Below are 16,558 nucleotides of genomic sequence, written 5' to 3' on the forward strand. Positions count from 1 at the left end.
TTTCCGGGCGGGGGTAGAGCCCATGGTCCCCAGAATCCCAGGCTGGGTCATTTTTTGGTCGGACTTGCTCTGTGACGTTTTATTTTAACTTAATGCAGAACAGAGCCGGTGCAAATGCACGGAATTAAACCGAAGATCTCTGTGGGAAACGTTTGCCAGGAATAGCTCTTCCGGGGAGTGAGCAGTGTATTCAGAGTGCGGTGCTGTAAGGCGTGGCATGATGGGAGAGGAGAGACAGAAAATGCTCAATGCACTTGCAGTCTCCCTTTCCCACAATGAACTCCAACCTGAGTGCTTATGGAGAAGCTTTCCCATTCTTAGCACAAAAGCCATAGTTTGGGAAGAGCACGTCTGACTTAGTTCTCAGTCGTGCAGTGAATCACCTGTATCAGAAAGAAAATGAATCCAGATGTATGTTCTTGTTGTCTTGGCAGTGCTGTAATGGTGACTGCAAATTGTCTAGACTGAAAAACGGATCTAGTCCCTTTTTGTTTTACAACTAGTTGTGCTTAACAAACATATCGGGATGTCTGACATTTTGTTGCACGAAATAGATCACTGTGATCTGTTTTAAGACATCCTGAAGCCCTTTATAGTAAATCACAGCAGTTCTTTGTAAGTTTAAACACAATCCAGGGAGATGGTACAAAAATGTTAAAAACCAATTAACAGCTCCAGGTATATGTGCAACACTGCACAAGGCTCAGTGTGAATTTAATACATGTGTAGATGTAATATAAATTTACTCTTACATTAGAGAAGCTGGATGGAAACATTGAATTTATTCCGTTTCACTAACATTTCTATTGAATGTGTATCACTCCTTTAAAACACTGAAAGACGGTATGTGTAGTTTTGTGGTTTTTTTACATACGAACAAACAAAAGTGCACATCTACATAATTTAGTGTGATGGATGTCCTTATAATAGATTAATATATCAATATATTATATTAAAGTGTTCATCTTATTAACTCAGCAGGTTGTATAAGCACTGTATTGCAGTTTTGAGTGCAGAAATTTATTTCCTGGGTGTAGCCCTTGTGATGGTGGTCAGTGCACATGTAGAGTGGCGTTAAGTATGCTTTTAAAACGTGCAGTCAGTTTAGTTTCTCAAATACATTTAAATATAAATTGACTAAAAAGCCACTGTCACACTCAGAGCATATTTGAATTTACTGTACAACACTTTTTTAAATAGTGTAACCTCTAGGGATTCTAGGTGTTTTGGTTGCTTGGGATTCAATAATTTAAGTGGACTTCGTGTTTTCTTCTTCATTAAGCTGTAATACCAACCCTCCGACATCTTCATATGTGTTTATGACCATTCTAAGTCACATCATCACTTGGCGTCCTTCAGCAATGTATCCTCTTATATGAAAAGGGGGGAAATACTATTTAATTAATACATCTAATAACACTCCTCCCAGTTTCAGGTTAATGATGTACCCTATACCCAGGGCAGAAGTGGCTCATGTCAGGAAGCACCTTTGCATTCAGTTCAGACAAGCAGGGAGAAGATCAGCCAACCAGAAAATGAAATACAAGCAGCCAACAAAGGATGATTTGGGAAAAGTCTGAAGCAGATTAGCAGCTAAGAGAAATCAGGCGGTTAGATAATACAATAACACCAAAGATCTGTCATGGAAGAATAAGTCTCTCTTACAAATAATTAGTACTTTATCTTAGTAGAAGTGTTTTGAACAGTCCACTGTATAAATCTGCACAACATTTTTATTGCTTGCTCTTGCCATTCATCTGTAAAGATTTCATAGAATGTAGATAAACAGTTGCAAGTTAAGAGTGTATTATTTTTGCATCATAACTATTCATAACACACTAGTAAATATCAATAACTGATACTACTGCAACATAAACTTAGACTTATTGTGTCTCTTTTCAGTTTTAATTCGCAGTATTTATTAACCTGCACAGTACAATAATTCATAATGGGTCTTCAATTATTGGTGCAAATTAGTAATAGTTCTGATTATATTCAGAATAAAATTCTTTTTATAAAGCGTTAAGTGTATCTTAATCTCTCACGTTTCAGGACATTCAGAACAAAGATGCCCATGGTCACCTTTACCCAGCCCTTTGTGTGCACCTGAGTTATTTGTGTCAATACATATAATTTTAATATGAATGCCTTAAACCCAATTGTGCATTCATGGTGCACCTGTGATTTCTGTATGGTAGAAACCAGTGGAAAATCTTGGGCACAGGAACGTAGACTCTGGCATTTAACAAATAGGTGCAAGTGGCTGAGTTACTGCTACAGGAATCTTTGCTCTGAAATTCCAGTCTTTGTTTGACACTTCAAACCTGTTCATCAGACCACCTCCCTCTCTGCATTCAAATGCATCTTAAACTCATTTCTGTCACCTTGCCTCTAATAAGTGAGATGGGATTAGGGTATAAAATGTACCCTCCCCCCCCGTCCCCTAAATTACAGAACCACTAAGTTGGGAAGGTGTTTTACGGTGTATACACATCATCTTTATTGTAACTCTTCTCTTCCTCATTCCAGTTCCCCTCCTCTTTTGTCCCTCACTGCTCTTTTCACAATCCGTATGCACAGATGAGCTGTGGGGTAGGGCTGGGGCTTTACTTGTTTCTTTGAAGCTGCTACCATACTTTTGGGCCCTCAGGGAAAAGCTAAATGTGCCATTTACCTAGATTCTTTGCATTTAGTTTTCCTTTTAAAAAAATGAATTAGAAGTTTTTTTTCATATGTCTTGTCAAAAAGTGCAACTGTCTGAGAGATTGTGCAAATCTCTCATTCATGAACATGCACATGCATGTATTTGGAGGAGTGCAACCAGATATGTGCTTAAAAAGGTAATGACATCAAAGTAGTATGTGGGTGCAGTATGTTACTTTCAAATGCAGCTGTTTCTCAATCAGACTTCTTCAAGAGAATTTTCACTGAACCTATATGACCCGCTAGCATGATTATTTATGCCCATGTAGAGTTCTGGTGACTTCAGTGGAGCTCTGTGTCAATGGCTCTCAACTTTTCCATTTCCAACCCTACCCATTTCAGGAGTCTGATTTGTCTTACGTACCTCCAGGTTTCACCTCACTTAAAAACAACTTGCTTACAAAATCAGACATAAAAATACAGAAGTGTTGCAGCACACTATTACTGACAAAGTGCTTACTTTCTCATTCTTACCATATCATTGTAAAATAAATCAATTGGAATATTAATATTGTACTTACATTTGTGTATAGTATATAAAGCAGTATCAACAAGTCATTGTATGAAATTTTAGTTTGTACTGATTTCACTGGTGCTTTTTCTGTAGCCTTTGTAAAATTAGGCAAATATCTAGATGAGTTGATGTACCCCTGGAAACCCTCTGCATACCGCCAGAGCTACCCATACCCTGAGTTGAAAACCACTGCTCTATGTGAATGTAAGGGGCCATGCTAAGCTTAGAATAGAGGTATCATCTCTCCCTAAGGTATAGAATTGCCAATACTATGTTATGAGTTGTAATAAGTGAACAAATTAAATTTGGATCCAGGTCAGTGCTCAGAAGGAGCCCAGAAGCTTGTAATGTAAAGATTCAGCAAGGGGGCCAATGCAAAATGTGGCAGCAGATTGTGGGAGATGGGCAGGAGGTAGAAGGCTCCTGCTACACAACTGACTGCTATTGATGGCACTGCAGGAGGTGGGGCTCACTCAGCTCAAAAGAAGGCTGTAGGCAGATCTGAGGCAAGAAATGAGCATGTCTGGCCCACCCTTGGGTCCCACCTTGTGCTGATGCAGAGAAATAGGATGTAGCAGTATAACTAAATGAGGGTATTTATAGATTTGTGTTTTCCCTACTCTTGATGTGATCCATAGAGCAAAGACTAAGGGGTAGGCAAAGAGCATGGAGTCAGCTGTAAAATGAGAAGAAGGAAGCTTGGTTTTTTTTTGTTGGTTTTTTCTTTTCTTTTAAGAAAGTTGTTTTCCAGCCACTAATTGGGCTTGGACTTTAAAGGCAGGTGGATGAGCTGGACAGCCCGAGGCTGAGGAGGCAGTGAAAGAGGCTAATGTGAAGGGGATCTGGGAAAGAAGACAGAGTGGTTTGTATTGGGAGGAAATGTTTATGTGGGGAGCTGGAGCAAAATTTGGCAGATCTGGGCCCTTGATACCTTTTTTCTGCTCCCGGTAATAAAAACAGTGAACTAAAGGGTGAAATGAATTGTATGTTGGCTATTACAAGTGCCAGCCGGGTGATAAAATGTTTAACTTTCCCATTAACCAAAACCCACAAGATGGCGTAACCCCAACTGGGACAAGCATGCACAAAAATTAAAAAGGACAATTCTGGAGGGGCTGTGTATGGTAACAAATTATCCTTGAGTTAGCTAAATTTTTGCTTTGTAGTAATATAAAACCCAGCTGTATTTATGTAATGTTTCCTTGTTGAATCCATGCTCAATCACAGCACCATTAAATTTCACTGTATTTGGAAAGGTACAGTCAAATTCATCAGTATTTGTGTATGTGCAATACATACTTGTTCAAAGCTGAGTTTTGAAAGCTCTAAATTAAACAGTGAAACAATAAATAGAAAGGAGTCCGTACCTGATCCCATTCATAACATAACCACATTTACAGAGACATTTTCTCTAATGGAGTATTGTGTGTAGGAGAGACACAGGAAGGGATGAAGCTCCGGTATATTTATACTGAAAACATTATTCATGTCTACTTTGTCTAAAATCAGTTTTGACTATTGTAATACAGGTTGACACAGTTAATTCCTGCGAAACCAGATCTCAAATAAATCATGAATATGTTAAGATCTACTTTGCAACAGTTCAGCAGGTACAGCTTTACTTACGTTCATCAAGTGAATGATCCATAGGTGCTTATAAATAAAAAAACAAGAAAAGGAAACCCCTATGTTCTCCCCTTATTTGCTCTAATGACTGGAACATCCACTGTGAATTATTTAATTATGTGTATTTGAAAAATAAGTGAACAAATGTTAAAACAATCCAGGGTATTGCATCATAAACTAGACATTGTTTGTCATACTGGTGTAGTTCTTAATTACTTATGACAGTACTTCGTACTGGGAATGAGACCTCACAGCAGCACTCTTTTATGAAATCTGTGTTGAGGAGTGAGGTGAGACCACAGTTCCTCTGTTTATGGGCACCATTTCTTAGGGTCTGTCTATACTATCCGCCAGATTGGCGGGCAGCGATCGATCCAGCAGGGGTCGATTTATCGCACCTAGTCTAGACGCAGTAAATTGACCCCAGAGCACTCTCCCACTGACTCCTGTGCTTCACCACTGCAAGAGGTGCAGGTGGAGTTGACGGGGGAGCGGCAGCAGTTGACTCAGCACAGTGAACACGCCGAGGTGAGTAGATCTAAGTACGTCGACTTCAGCTACATTATTCATGTAGCTGAAGTTGCATAACTTGGATCGATTTCCCCCCTACCCCCAGTGTAGACCAGGCCTTATTTATTTCAATCTTTTTCTGGTACTTCATAATGTCAGTATCACAGGGCTAGCTGCACCTCTTTCTGTCTCTTCCTGATCTCTCTCAGTGCATTCCTTCAGGGGTCAGGCTGCCTTTATCTTTCTTTGGGTGGAATTTAGCAATTCTCCATCTGTTAGACTATGCTCTGGGATACAGTACCATGTGCATAGTCTCTGGGCTTGTTCATTGGATCCAACTAGGTTTGGCACCTGCGGTTCTTCCCTTTGGCAGTGTGTGACCATTGGTGTTTGTATTGACCACACAGCCTTCTTAAAAGCAAAGCATTGTTTATTTTACCAATAGGAACAAAGTGTTTAGAGAAAAAGGGTTTTAAAACAACAGTAAATCTGCATGCATGTCTAGCTTACCTAAAGACCTTCCATTCCGTAACGGTGGCCTGGGCAGGACTAGCTTCTCCAGATACCCCAGCAGATGCCTGTTAGTCTGGTTTTTCCAAACGGCTCCCCCTCCAAGAGAGAAGGAAGCTTTTAATGCAGCCAGAGTTGCTTTGTTCTTGTCAGCTCTGGTGCTTTGGCCTTTCTGGTAGGCTTAACAGGAGGTTGAGCCATACTCCTCAAAGCCAGTGGCTCTGCCCCTGTGCCCTGGAACATCACCCTTAAGTGTTTGCAGAAGGCCAAAGGGCGGCTTATCTTGAGTTACTCTTCATCCCTTCTTGCTTGTTTTTCCTTGCAGCCTGCTATTAAAATAAACTAACATATTTGTATAATAAACATCCCTATAAACAGGTCAATATACAATAGTAATAAATTATTACAGAGCAGCTCCATGTCTGTCCTACCTAGGTTCAACATGTTGTCTAAAGCAATATTTAAAGCAGTATAATTTTAAAATTGCAGTATAATCCATTCACTTTTATTAGACTCTCCATAATAGAAAAACTAGCCCTCCATACCCCAACCCCTACTTTAACCAAAAAGTCTTTCTTGTCCCCATAAAAAGACCAATTAAAGCATAGGCATATTTATTTGGAAACTTTATTTCCTGATCAGTCTCATAAATAAGCATTCTTGAAAATTTTATCCCATATCTTAAGTGATTTAGGGCTTGTATTCCTTGCAAAGTTAAATTGAGTGCTGCCTCTAACTCAAACTCTATACACACTTCCAGGCCCTTGAGCTTTCCTTAGCAATGAATGGAGCAATACTTTCTCTTAGCATTGCATGTTGGGGTGAAGTTTGTTTTCAATGGCCATAAGGCAACTTATTGGGGTGAAGGCCAGGGGAAGGTTTGGGTATCAGGAAAAAGTTGAAGGTTTTTTAGGGGGATGTGTGTGTCTATAGATTGATTTTTTTTTTCAAGGTAATACTTTATTTTTAGAGGTTTTAAAAATTGATTTAATTATAACAACAGCAAAAAGCAAGTGCCTGGGAGTATGGCAAAAAGATGGATATTACCCTTACTACAACTTTGAAGTTCAGTGAGGCTGCTTAAAGTGAAAGACGCGGCAGACTTTCTCCCAAAGGAAAATGGGATGGAGAGCAGTGAAAGTGCAGAGTGAACACATGGTAGAGTCAGTCACCTGTCACGTTAGTTCCACATTTTTTATTTATTTCACTCAAGTCTTGCAATTCTGACTTCCTTTGATTAACACTTCCCAGAGTGAGATAATGCTGGCAGTATTAAGCTTCCAAGTTAACTAGTATGATTACTGCTCACTTCCATTTTATTCTTAAATGCTGTTTTAATTTTCCATTCACCAGTCCAAATCAGGAGTAAATCCACTGAATTCAATGGAATTATGCTGGTGTGAGGAGAGAATGGGGAACCAAATGTGTTAATTCGTAAGGACAGCTGTAGTTATCTGCTTTCAACTGAAATAAATTACAGTAGCACTGTATGTAACTCAAGCTTTGCAGATATAATTGGTTATTATATTAAAACCATTGAGACAACCAAGCACTTTTAGATAGTTTGGTTCATGTCTCAATGTTCTAGACAGAAACTAGTTTTTGAGACTGTACTGTTTTAGGGAATATACCATTTTTGCTCAAAGCTTTTGCAAACCAGAAAGAAAAGAGGCTAAATCAATTTGTCAGTAAAATGGATAAATTCCAGAATTAATTTAGCACACTAGAAAAATAATCAAGTAAATCACAGGTTTAATAGTTTAATGGAAAAATAAGAACTTTTTTGATATCAAGGAATCAAGTTTATTGTCCGCCTCAGAATTTTTGTTATCAGATCCATATGTCTTGGAGAATTATGGAGTTATTCAACAAGTAAAAACTTCTAAATGCAAACCTTATTTAATTTCCTGATGCAGATCAGTTGATTGGTCTTTCTTTGAAGCCACATGCAAACATTGATACATGCAGTGTTCGAGTCATAATGATTGAAATAATGTTGTGGTCACTGAATTATTAGCAGTTCAAAATCCTTTCTTTATACCAGTGTGTTCTGACTCAGCCCTCTAGCGCAGTCTCTTCAGGTCACATTCTAAACACTTTGGGATCTGTTCTGAAGAAGTTTGATCCATGTGTCTCTCTCACTGTCTAAGTTGTTGTTGTGTGTGACTGGGATAGTGCAAAGCAGCACTACCGCCATCCTTTAACCCTGCATATCTGGCAGATGGAAATCCAAGTGCTGATCAACAGTGCCCATAACCAGCAGACCTCCTCTTGGCTCTGCTGCATGGAAAGGGAGAAGGGTTGCTGCAGAGGTGAGTGATGCAGGGAACCTCTTCCATAATGGAAAGTCCCTTGTGCTTCCTCGCTTGTTGGTTTAAAGGTAGAATTCTTGCAAGCAGGAGGGAACCTGTAACCCCTGTCTCAGCGGCCCAGAAGGGAATGAAAGGGAGGGCTGCCTTCTAGTAACCTGAGGTTGTACGGGAGAGTGGTTTGCCACCAACCCGCCGCAATGAGTGAGAAACCTGATGAGACCGGCTGTGATTGGGACAGCCCCAGTAGAAGCTGAGAAGAGAGAATGGAGTAGGGGACCTCACGGAGGGCCCCCTCTTCTTCCAGATTCTTTATCCACCCGTTGGTCAGCTGGAGGATGAGGGGAACCAATTAGTCCCTTGCTCTCCTGTTTCATTAATTTAAATCCTAGATGTGCTCAGCTTATGGGAGAAGTTCTGTTCTTCAATGAGATCAAGAAATAAATGGAAACTTTCTTTAAAAAACATGGACACAGTTTTAACCTTCCTGTATTCGATAACAGAACTGCAATCTCCTAACAAATGGGATGAAAGTCCAGTGGGAAGGCTAGTTGCTTAGTTGAAAGTTACATAAAGCAATGCAAATGTGTCAACCAGAATGATACTTCACACATATTCAGTGCCTTTCACCTCAAAGTGCTTCATAGACTGGTCACAGAGCACCATGGAAGGGGAGCCATTTTAGACATGCAGATCGCAACCAGTGCTTTGTCACATAATGTGACCAAGGGGCAAGGAGAAAAAAAGAGCGAAAAAACTAGAGAAACGCTGCTAGGTGACAAAATAGCTCAACTCCAAAAGAATGATGGACAGTGATGATTTTCCTAAGCATAGCCAACACTTCCCTTAGCTATGCTAGCTCCCTCCCTAAAGTTAATTAGGATAAGTGATTTTTTTTTTTTAAAGTCATGCTGGTGCCAACAGAACCTCCATTTGCTGACTGATCACGTTAGCAGAATCTGGCAGCACAGCTGGCAATGATCATCCTGCATTTCCCAAAAGGACGGTGATGAAACTGAGAGGGGCAAAAGAGAGAGAATTTCTAACAGTTTAATTCAGATTGTCACAGTTGTTTTGAGGACTAATCCTGTGAATCTTGTAGACTCCCACTCATCCTCTGTTTTACCTCCTTGTACCAAGGCCCTTGGTGTTATCTGTGAGCTTTAGCGTCCTGTCTTGACACCTGCCCACAGTCTCTTCAGGGTCCCCAACTTTTCATTAGTTTAAAGTTTTTTTTTTTTTTTTTTAAAGTAAAGTTAGATTGGAAGGCATGGATCATCAGCCCTAGCCAGACTGTATTCTTTCTTGGGTTTTGCCCAGGTTTCTGCAGAGAGACTGTACTGATGGTATTGAATGAGGAACAGACTGGTTTTAAGGTGCACCCTTTATTATGAACCCAAACTACTTAGAGAAATGAGGTAATAAACTTCCTACTCTGTGCAGCTGCAGCTTCTCGCTGCCCTGTTCTGGGCTTCTTTGTTTCTGTTCCAGCAGGAAATGTATCCCATGAGGCCAAAGACTGCATCTGGAATGTACAGGCAGTTCAACCATCTTTTCACTTCCTGGAGGACTTACACTGTAGCTTAGTTTCCCTATTTTACATCTTTTTAAAAAATGTTCTGACTTAACTAAAACTCTATCAAGATATTACAATTACCATAACTAACAACTCTTCAGGTTGCCTGAATACAACCAAATACTTCTCGAGCAGTCTTAGGGCATTTGAGCAATCTTCATGATATGCTTCATTACTAACCCTCCTTAGTCAAATTCTTCTCTGTAACAAGATGTTCAGTCTCAAGGCTTGTCTACATGATGTGGCAAAGCATACCACGGGGTAAAGCGCGTTCTAACATGTTATGCTCTAATTGCCCTGCAGAGACCCTGCTGGCACGCTCTAAAAGGTGCACAGTTCATGTCAATGTAGTCCTGTTTGAAACAGGACTATTCAATGAAAACTCAGTATCTTTAGAGCATGCTAGCAGGGTTTACATAGGATAGTTAGAGCATAACACATTAAAATGCTCTTTACAAATCACACCGCTATAGTGAGCTTGCTGATGCCATACAGACAGGCCCACAAGGTCAACCTGAGAATTGTTTTCAAGTTGTATGTCTGCTTTCACTTCATTTAATTCACGCACGCTGATTTTCAGTGGCACTCACACTGCCTGGGTCCTGGCCACCGGTCTGAGGGGCTCTGCATTTTAATTTCATTTTAAATGAAGCTTCTTAAACATTTAAAAAACCTTATTTACTTTACATACAAGAATAGTTTAGTTATATATTATAGACTTATAGAAAGAGATCTTCTAAAAACTTTAAAATGTATTACTGGCACGTAAAATCTTAAATTAGAGTGAATAAATGAAGACTTTGCACACCACTTCTGAAAGGTTGCCGACCCCTGTTCTAGTCTCTAAATACCAGTTGCTGTCATGTTTTGCAGCTTAAGGCTTGTGAAACTTTTCATGTAGCATGTACCATGGGTTCTGCATCTCTTCTTAACTGTATCTTGTACATTACTGGGAGACACCCACTTTTTGTGAATACATCTTCATATAATGCTATTGATATTTACATATCTGGATTTGTGTTGGCTTTTTATTCTTCTGTGGTAGATATCCTCTGAACAAGACCAAGCACCTCACATATGGGCAGACCCAAGACTGGTTGTTGGCCTCTGTACCATCACAAACTCTTGTTATATCATTTTTCCTTTGTATTTAAGTGTTAGCATGCACTTGCCCTGCACTGGAATTGTTCCTTCTATAGTCTTTCACAGACACTATTGACTCTTCCACTTACATGTTCTCCTTACATCTCTCTCTTTGTTTCTGTTATTATGTTTACTTGTGCTCCAATGTCTATCTTGGATGTAAGTGCCATTTATGCAGTTTAAGCAGCCAATCTTTCCTGCTTTCTCTGCACATTTTAGCATAATGATGGGACTTACTACAGTTCCTACATATTTGACTGAATGTTAGGCATTTCCTATACGCATTGTGGTTGCCACATTGTTGGCATTGTTTTCTGTTTTCCGTATTTTTGTCCTTGGCCAGTTTAATTTCTGTGAACATTTCCCTTGCTGGGTTAGCTGTCTTACTATCCGTCATGCTCTGTGCTTTTTCTGGGCTTTTTATTTGTGTTTCTGTTTGTTCTGCTGCTTGGCATATGCATTTTGTCCTTTCTAGTATCGGATCCATCTCCCCATAGTTATCGTTCACAGACTTTTTTTATTGTTATACGCTAGGACAATCTGGTCTCTGAATCTTTTTATTCCATAGCCACAGGATTGACTTTTTAGTTTTGATTCTGTAAGAAACTCCTCTATAGTTTTTTCCCTTCATCCTGTGTAGGATCATGTAGTATCTTACTGACGAGCAGAGTGGTGGTCAAGATAAAACCTTTACTCTGAACAGAATCTATGTACAGAAATGAGGTAACTGACTTATTACTAACCTGTGTTGCTGTAGCCTGTGAGTGCCCTGTACTCTGCCCCAGAGAGAAGAGAAGATAGTTTGGTTTCCTATGACAATGTTTATAGGAAGTGTGGCATCTCTACACTTCCTGGAAGGATTGCTCTATAGCACAGAAGGTATGTATTCAGCAGAGCAGTAAGTAATATAATTCTTCGATAAAGCGTGAGTCATTTGGAGGCACATGCTTCAGCACTTGTGAAGGGAAAGCAGTTCTGCCCGTGGACAAATAGGAGTTGAAGACAAGGTATGAAACTCGATAAGAGAGGCAATCACTGAAACAGTTGCTGGTGTGTGCTTGCCGACGCAATTCTCCTCCTCCAGAAAATTGGCTCTTTGTACCAGCCTCTATGTTAAACATCACCAGTCTTTTTTTTATTTGTAACTTTTATCAATTTTCATTTTCAAGGTTGTTTGGGGGATTTGCTTGTCTGAAACACAGTTTTAAACTAACTAGAATTTGAAAAGGTAAAAAGAATGTCTTTCCCTCTACAACCACACTTAAGGCAAAATTAGAATATACCTGTATCTTGTCAATTATTGCTTATAGCAATACTGCACAGAGAGACCTCCATAACAAGGTACCATCAGGCTGACAATCGGCTTTGCTGGGCTTGGGGTAAGAATGGATCAGTCTTTAAACAGCATATCCTAAAAGTGAACTTTGGTTTAGTTGGTATGCACCTTAGGACTGTGGTATAAATTTGGTTACTTTCTCCTGATACTGGTGAATCCTCCTTTGGCTTCAGAATAGTTAGCTCTGTGACCAGGTACATGCCTATATCATGCAATTTCTAACAAAGGGCTATTCTTTGTGGAGAATCTTAGACCAGTAAACTGATCCATATCACAGATGTATTTGGTCTCTGTTAACATGAGTATAAAACACAATCTCTTAGCAATGTCCTAGTCGTCTTTCAAAAGGGTCTAGGTAGGGGACTTGAAGGGAGCAACTTGAACATTCACCTGACTTCCAGTAAAATGTAGGCCTGGTTGCTGGGCTTTTATACTGAAATTCTTGAGAGTATCTGAGTTTCTGGAATTGAGAATAAAAAAAATCAAACTTTTTTTTTTCTCCTGTAGAAGCTGAATATCATTGTGCAGGCTTAGAGCCAGCCTTTGTCATTAACTTTTTTATTCAGTATCACTGCACTGCTGGCCTCTTATGAGGCTCATGACTCACTGTGAAGAATAAATGATTAACAGGTTCCATCTATTTTAAAATCTTTCCTAGAAATATAAAAAGAGTTTATTTTGCCGACCTTACCGTACACTTAATTTGGAGTTTCATATTTTTTTTCCCTAAGAGATCGGCCTACACTTCTAAATTGAGTCTGAATCTTCCAGAAGACTTTTTTCATTGGTTAGATGGTCAACTAAAGTTTTATTTAGAAAGCAGCAGAACTCAGGGAATCCAGACTCTCTTTTTTTAATGATTTTTATATTTTTTTTGGTTGTTTGGTACTTCAAAGACTGGATTTGCAGCATCCGTTGCATGCTGGATCTTAACTTGCACACAGCCTTCACAAGTGACTGTACAGTTCGCTGACTGTAATCCTAGTATGTTCTTGCAGAATCTTGGGCTTTCGAGAAGAGGTCTCCATCTGTGGTCTGCCTGGTGCCTTCTGTGGTAAGGAGACAAGGGGGTGAGGTAATATCTTTTATTGGACCAGTGTCTCTTGGTGATAGAGACTAGCTTTTGAGCTTACACAGACCTATACTTCTCTGAGTAGTCTCATTTACTTCAATTTCTACATTTTTGACTTCTAATTTTCTGTTTTTTAGAAACTAGTTTTAGATGTATCTCAATTGTTAACACAGCCAATATGTCTGTTACCTTAATCACTACTTTACAACAGTGGGCAGTTCACATGAATAAGGCAAGCAGGTTTGGCTCTAAGTCCTGGACAACAGAAAATGAAATGGCGTATTCATTGGTTTTCTAGCAGACATTGAGTTTCTGTGTGCTTTACTGCACCTGTCCGGGTAACATTAATGATTTCTAGTGAGATCATATTAGAATTTACTCTTACTTCCAAGATTTTTATTTAAATGTTTATTATATTTATTTCTGCAGAAGCTAAGCTTAAAAGAGAAGTGGTTCACAATGGTTTGATAGAAGATTTCAGTTCTGCCTGTCTTTGTGTACTTGTTTTTAAAATTTTATTGATTTGCCTTACCACCAAACCCTTTACACTAAACCATTTAGACGTTTTGTAGTTCGTAAAACATGTGATGTGAGCGGCTCAGATGCAAGGGCCTTTTCCGCTTTCTGCTGAGATGAACCCTCTTTCATCATGTGGCAATGTGTAATCTTTGTTGTGAGAAAAGATGCATAAATACAACTCATCTTGAGAGCCTTTAATCCACGTTCTAGTACGTCCTCTAGAAACACACGTGTAACTAGGATTGTGTCCTGTATGTTGGTGTGATATATAAATCCTCTTCTATCTCATCCTTAATCCCATTAAACAGGTCTGTTTTATTCTCTCACCCCCTTTACCCTTCCAGGGTTTAATCTGTACTCTGCTTCTGTCAGTCTCTTCTGCTATGTTGCTTTCTGAAGCAAGTATTTTTTGGATTCTAGCAATACAATTCTTTTGTGCTCATTTGTTTCCTAGTACTTCTGTGGCATTTCCTTTTCCTTCACTCATGCTAATCCTGTAATTCTTGTTATTCTACATGAAACTTCTTTGTTTTATAATAATTCTTTGACATTGGTTCAAAAAATGTACACGAGCCCCTGCTCTGGCAGCAGACAGGCTGGCTCACTTTAAAACACACTCTCTCCACCGCCCTTTCAGAGCCAACATGGGGTGAAGGGAATAGAACCTCCAGACTATTATACAAACATAATATTTGGAGGAATAGCACAGATTTCGGATGCATTCTGAACAAATTCACAAGCTCCAGACCTTCCCTCTCTGCAAGCCAAATGGTGCACCCGGTGCTTAGGCAGAGCTGAGTGCTCAAAACATTGACTTCTCTTTATTAAAAATAAACATGCACAAACTGTAATTTATCCCAATACCTTTTTTTTCCCTTGCCGATTTCTCAGACTAACACTAAAGCAGGCATTCAGACTCGACTGCAGACACAGCCTGACTCCACTGAGAATATTACAGGAAATGACTACATCGGAAGCTTTAATCTACATTACTTCCTTCACTTTCAAAGTGTTCCATGGGTTTTGGTGGCACAACAAATCCAGGGAGACAGTGTCAATGGTTCTGTAGTAGTCTCTTTGCTTAGGCTTCCTTTTCTCTGGCATGACTTTGCTTTGTAAATAATATGTAACTGATCAGAATGTTAAATGACCTGAGGCATGACTCATTCAAATAGAGTAGAGCCTTGCTTATCCAAAGGTCACTGTAGGGCATGTAGACTTCCACGCAGAAGTCTCGCTGAGCTTCCTGCCTTGGGGAAGCTGCCCACGCTCCCTGCCAGTTCTTATGAGATAGTTAAAGAACCTTTTTTAAAAGGAACACATCTTTATTCAAACTGAGAAGAATGAGGGGGCAAAATCTCACTTATCCAACCCCAGGGATATCACCTGGCTTTGGACAGCAGTAGGCGTTGATCAGTCAAGATTCTATTATAATTACATTACGATGCTCCTATCAATCTTCTGTAGCAATACATTTGAGGGTTGGGAAGAGGAAGATGATGTCTACAGATATGACTCTATTTGGATAACTAAGTCATGCCAAAACTAAATAAGTTTATGTAAAAGAGCTTGATCAAAATAATTTAAAGTAGTTCTGTACATCGGGAATATTTTTGAGAAGATAACAATCAAAATATGTACATAAACTACATCGTGCATTCTACCACTGCGTTGTATTAACACAAGGCAACTTTATTTTGTTCAGAATGCAACCGAAATCTGTGCTATTCCTCCAAATATTATGTTTGTATAATAGTCTGGAGGTTCTATTCCCCTCACCCCATATTGGCTCTGAAAGGGCGGTGGAGAGAGTGTATTTTATTTTTTGGTTATTTTGATTTACTACTTTAGCAAAACCCAAGATAAAAATTAAATACAGCTCTCTAGAGACTAATGAACAACTCCCAAGTGAGTTTTATAGAGTCTGTTTTTATACATTGCTGCAGATATCCAGTATGTAGCACTCTTTTACAAAAAGACTCTATGTATTCTGTTTTTAGGAGGCTGTGTGGGTTGAGGATTAATACTTAATAAAGAAATGGCCATACAACTCTGTCTGTTTAACACCAACCTGAGTTCTTTGGCAAAATTAAATTCTGTCTCAGCTGGCCAGTGTTGAATATTGTGAAACAAGTATTTATAATTTGACACGTTAGAGGTGTTTTGTTCTGGTGATTTTTGTTGTTGTTTCTGGAGGGCTCAGAACAAGCACTGTCATGGAAACTGAATGACATATCATTTCTCCACCCCCTTAAAATGGGTGGTCTTTCCAGACAAGTATTGAGGTGAGGTGTGTGTTTATAACTTTTTTTTTTTTATTATGGTATGTATTCTCTCTTCTGAGTCACAGGCGAGTACTGTGGAAAATGTTATTTCCATGAGCGCACAAGTTTCCATCTAACTGGAGAGGTAAAAGTGTTCAGGAAGGAAATCTTACCTTTTATCCCAAGTTTAGAAAAAGCAAAATGTAACTCTTTTTTATTTACTTTAAATTTTGGCAGGAAACTCTAGTCTGTGACCTTTATTAAAAGGATAGATTTGTCTCGCCAATAGTATAATGATACTTTTCTGTTGATTTTTAAAAGAATCTTATGGGATTTGCCTTACTGAATATCCAGATACCTGGCTGAATGTTTCTGACCTCATGGTTGTTCTAGAAGGAAAGATGCTAGATCTTAAGAGTATCTTGTTCTGCCAATATTGCCCAGCACAGAGGAGCACTGTGTACGGCTTGTATGTT

At 39.3% G+C, this 16,558-nt stretch overlaps 1 protein-coding gene across 3 annotated transcripts in view; it reads left to right on the top strand.

Moving 5' to 3' along the window:
- DDAH1 (dimethylarginine dimethylaminohydrolase 1) overlaps positions 1–16,558 on the top strand; it is a 146,691-nt gene that overhangs the window by 61,030 nt on the left and 69,103 nt on the right. The window contains exon 2 of one of the 3 annotated variants that reach the window (XM_050962196.1): positions 99–720. The exons of the other annotated variants lie outside the window; for them this stretch is intronic. Within the exon in view, the coding sequence (XP_050818153.1) occupies positions 99–128 (30 nt within the window). The 3' untranslated portion in view covers positions 129–720. Of the gene's footprint in view, positions 1–98; positions 721–16,558 lie in introns of those variants that run through there. 3 annotated transcript variants of the gene reach the window in all.

The sequence above is a fragment of the Gopherus flavomarginatus genome, chromosome 7, assembly GCF_025201925.1.
Source record: "Gopherus flavomarginatus isolate rGopFla2 chromosome 7, rGopFla2.mat.asm, whole genome shotgun sequence".
NCBI classification, from domain to species: Eukaryota; Metazoa; Chordata; order Testudines; family Testudinidae; genus Gopherus; species Gopherus flavomarginatus.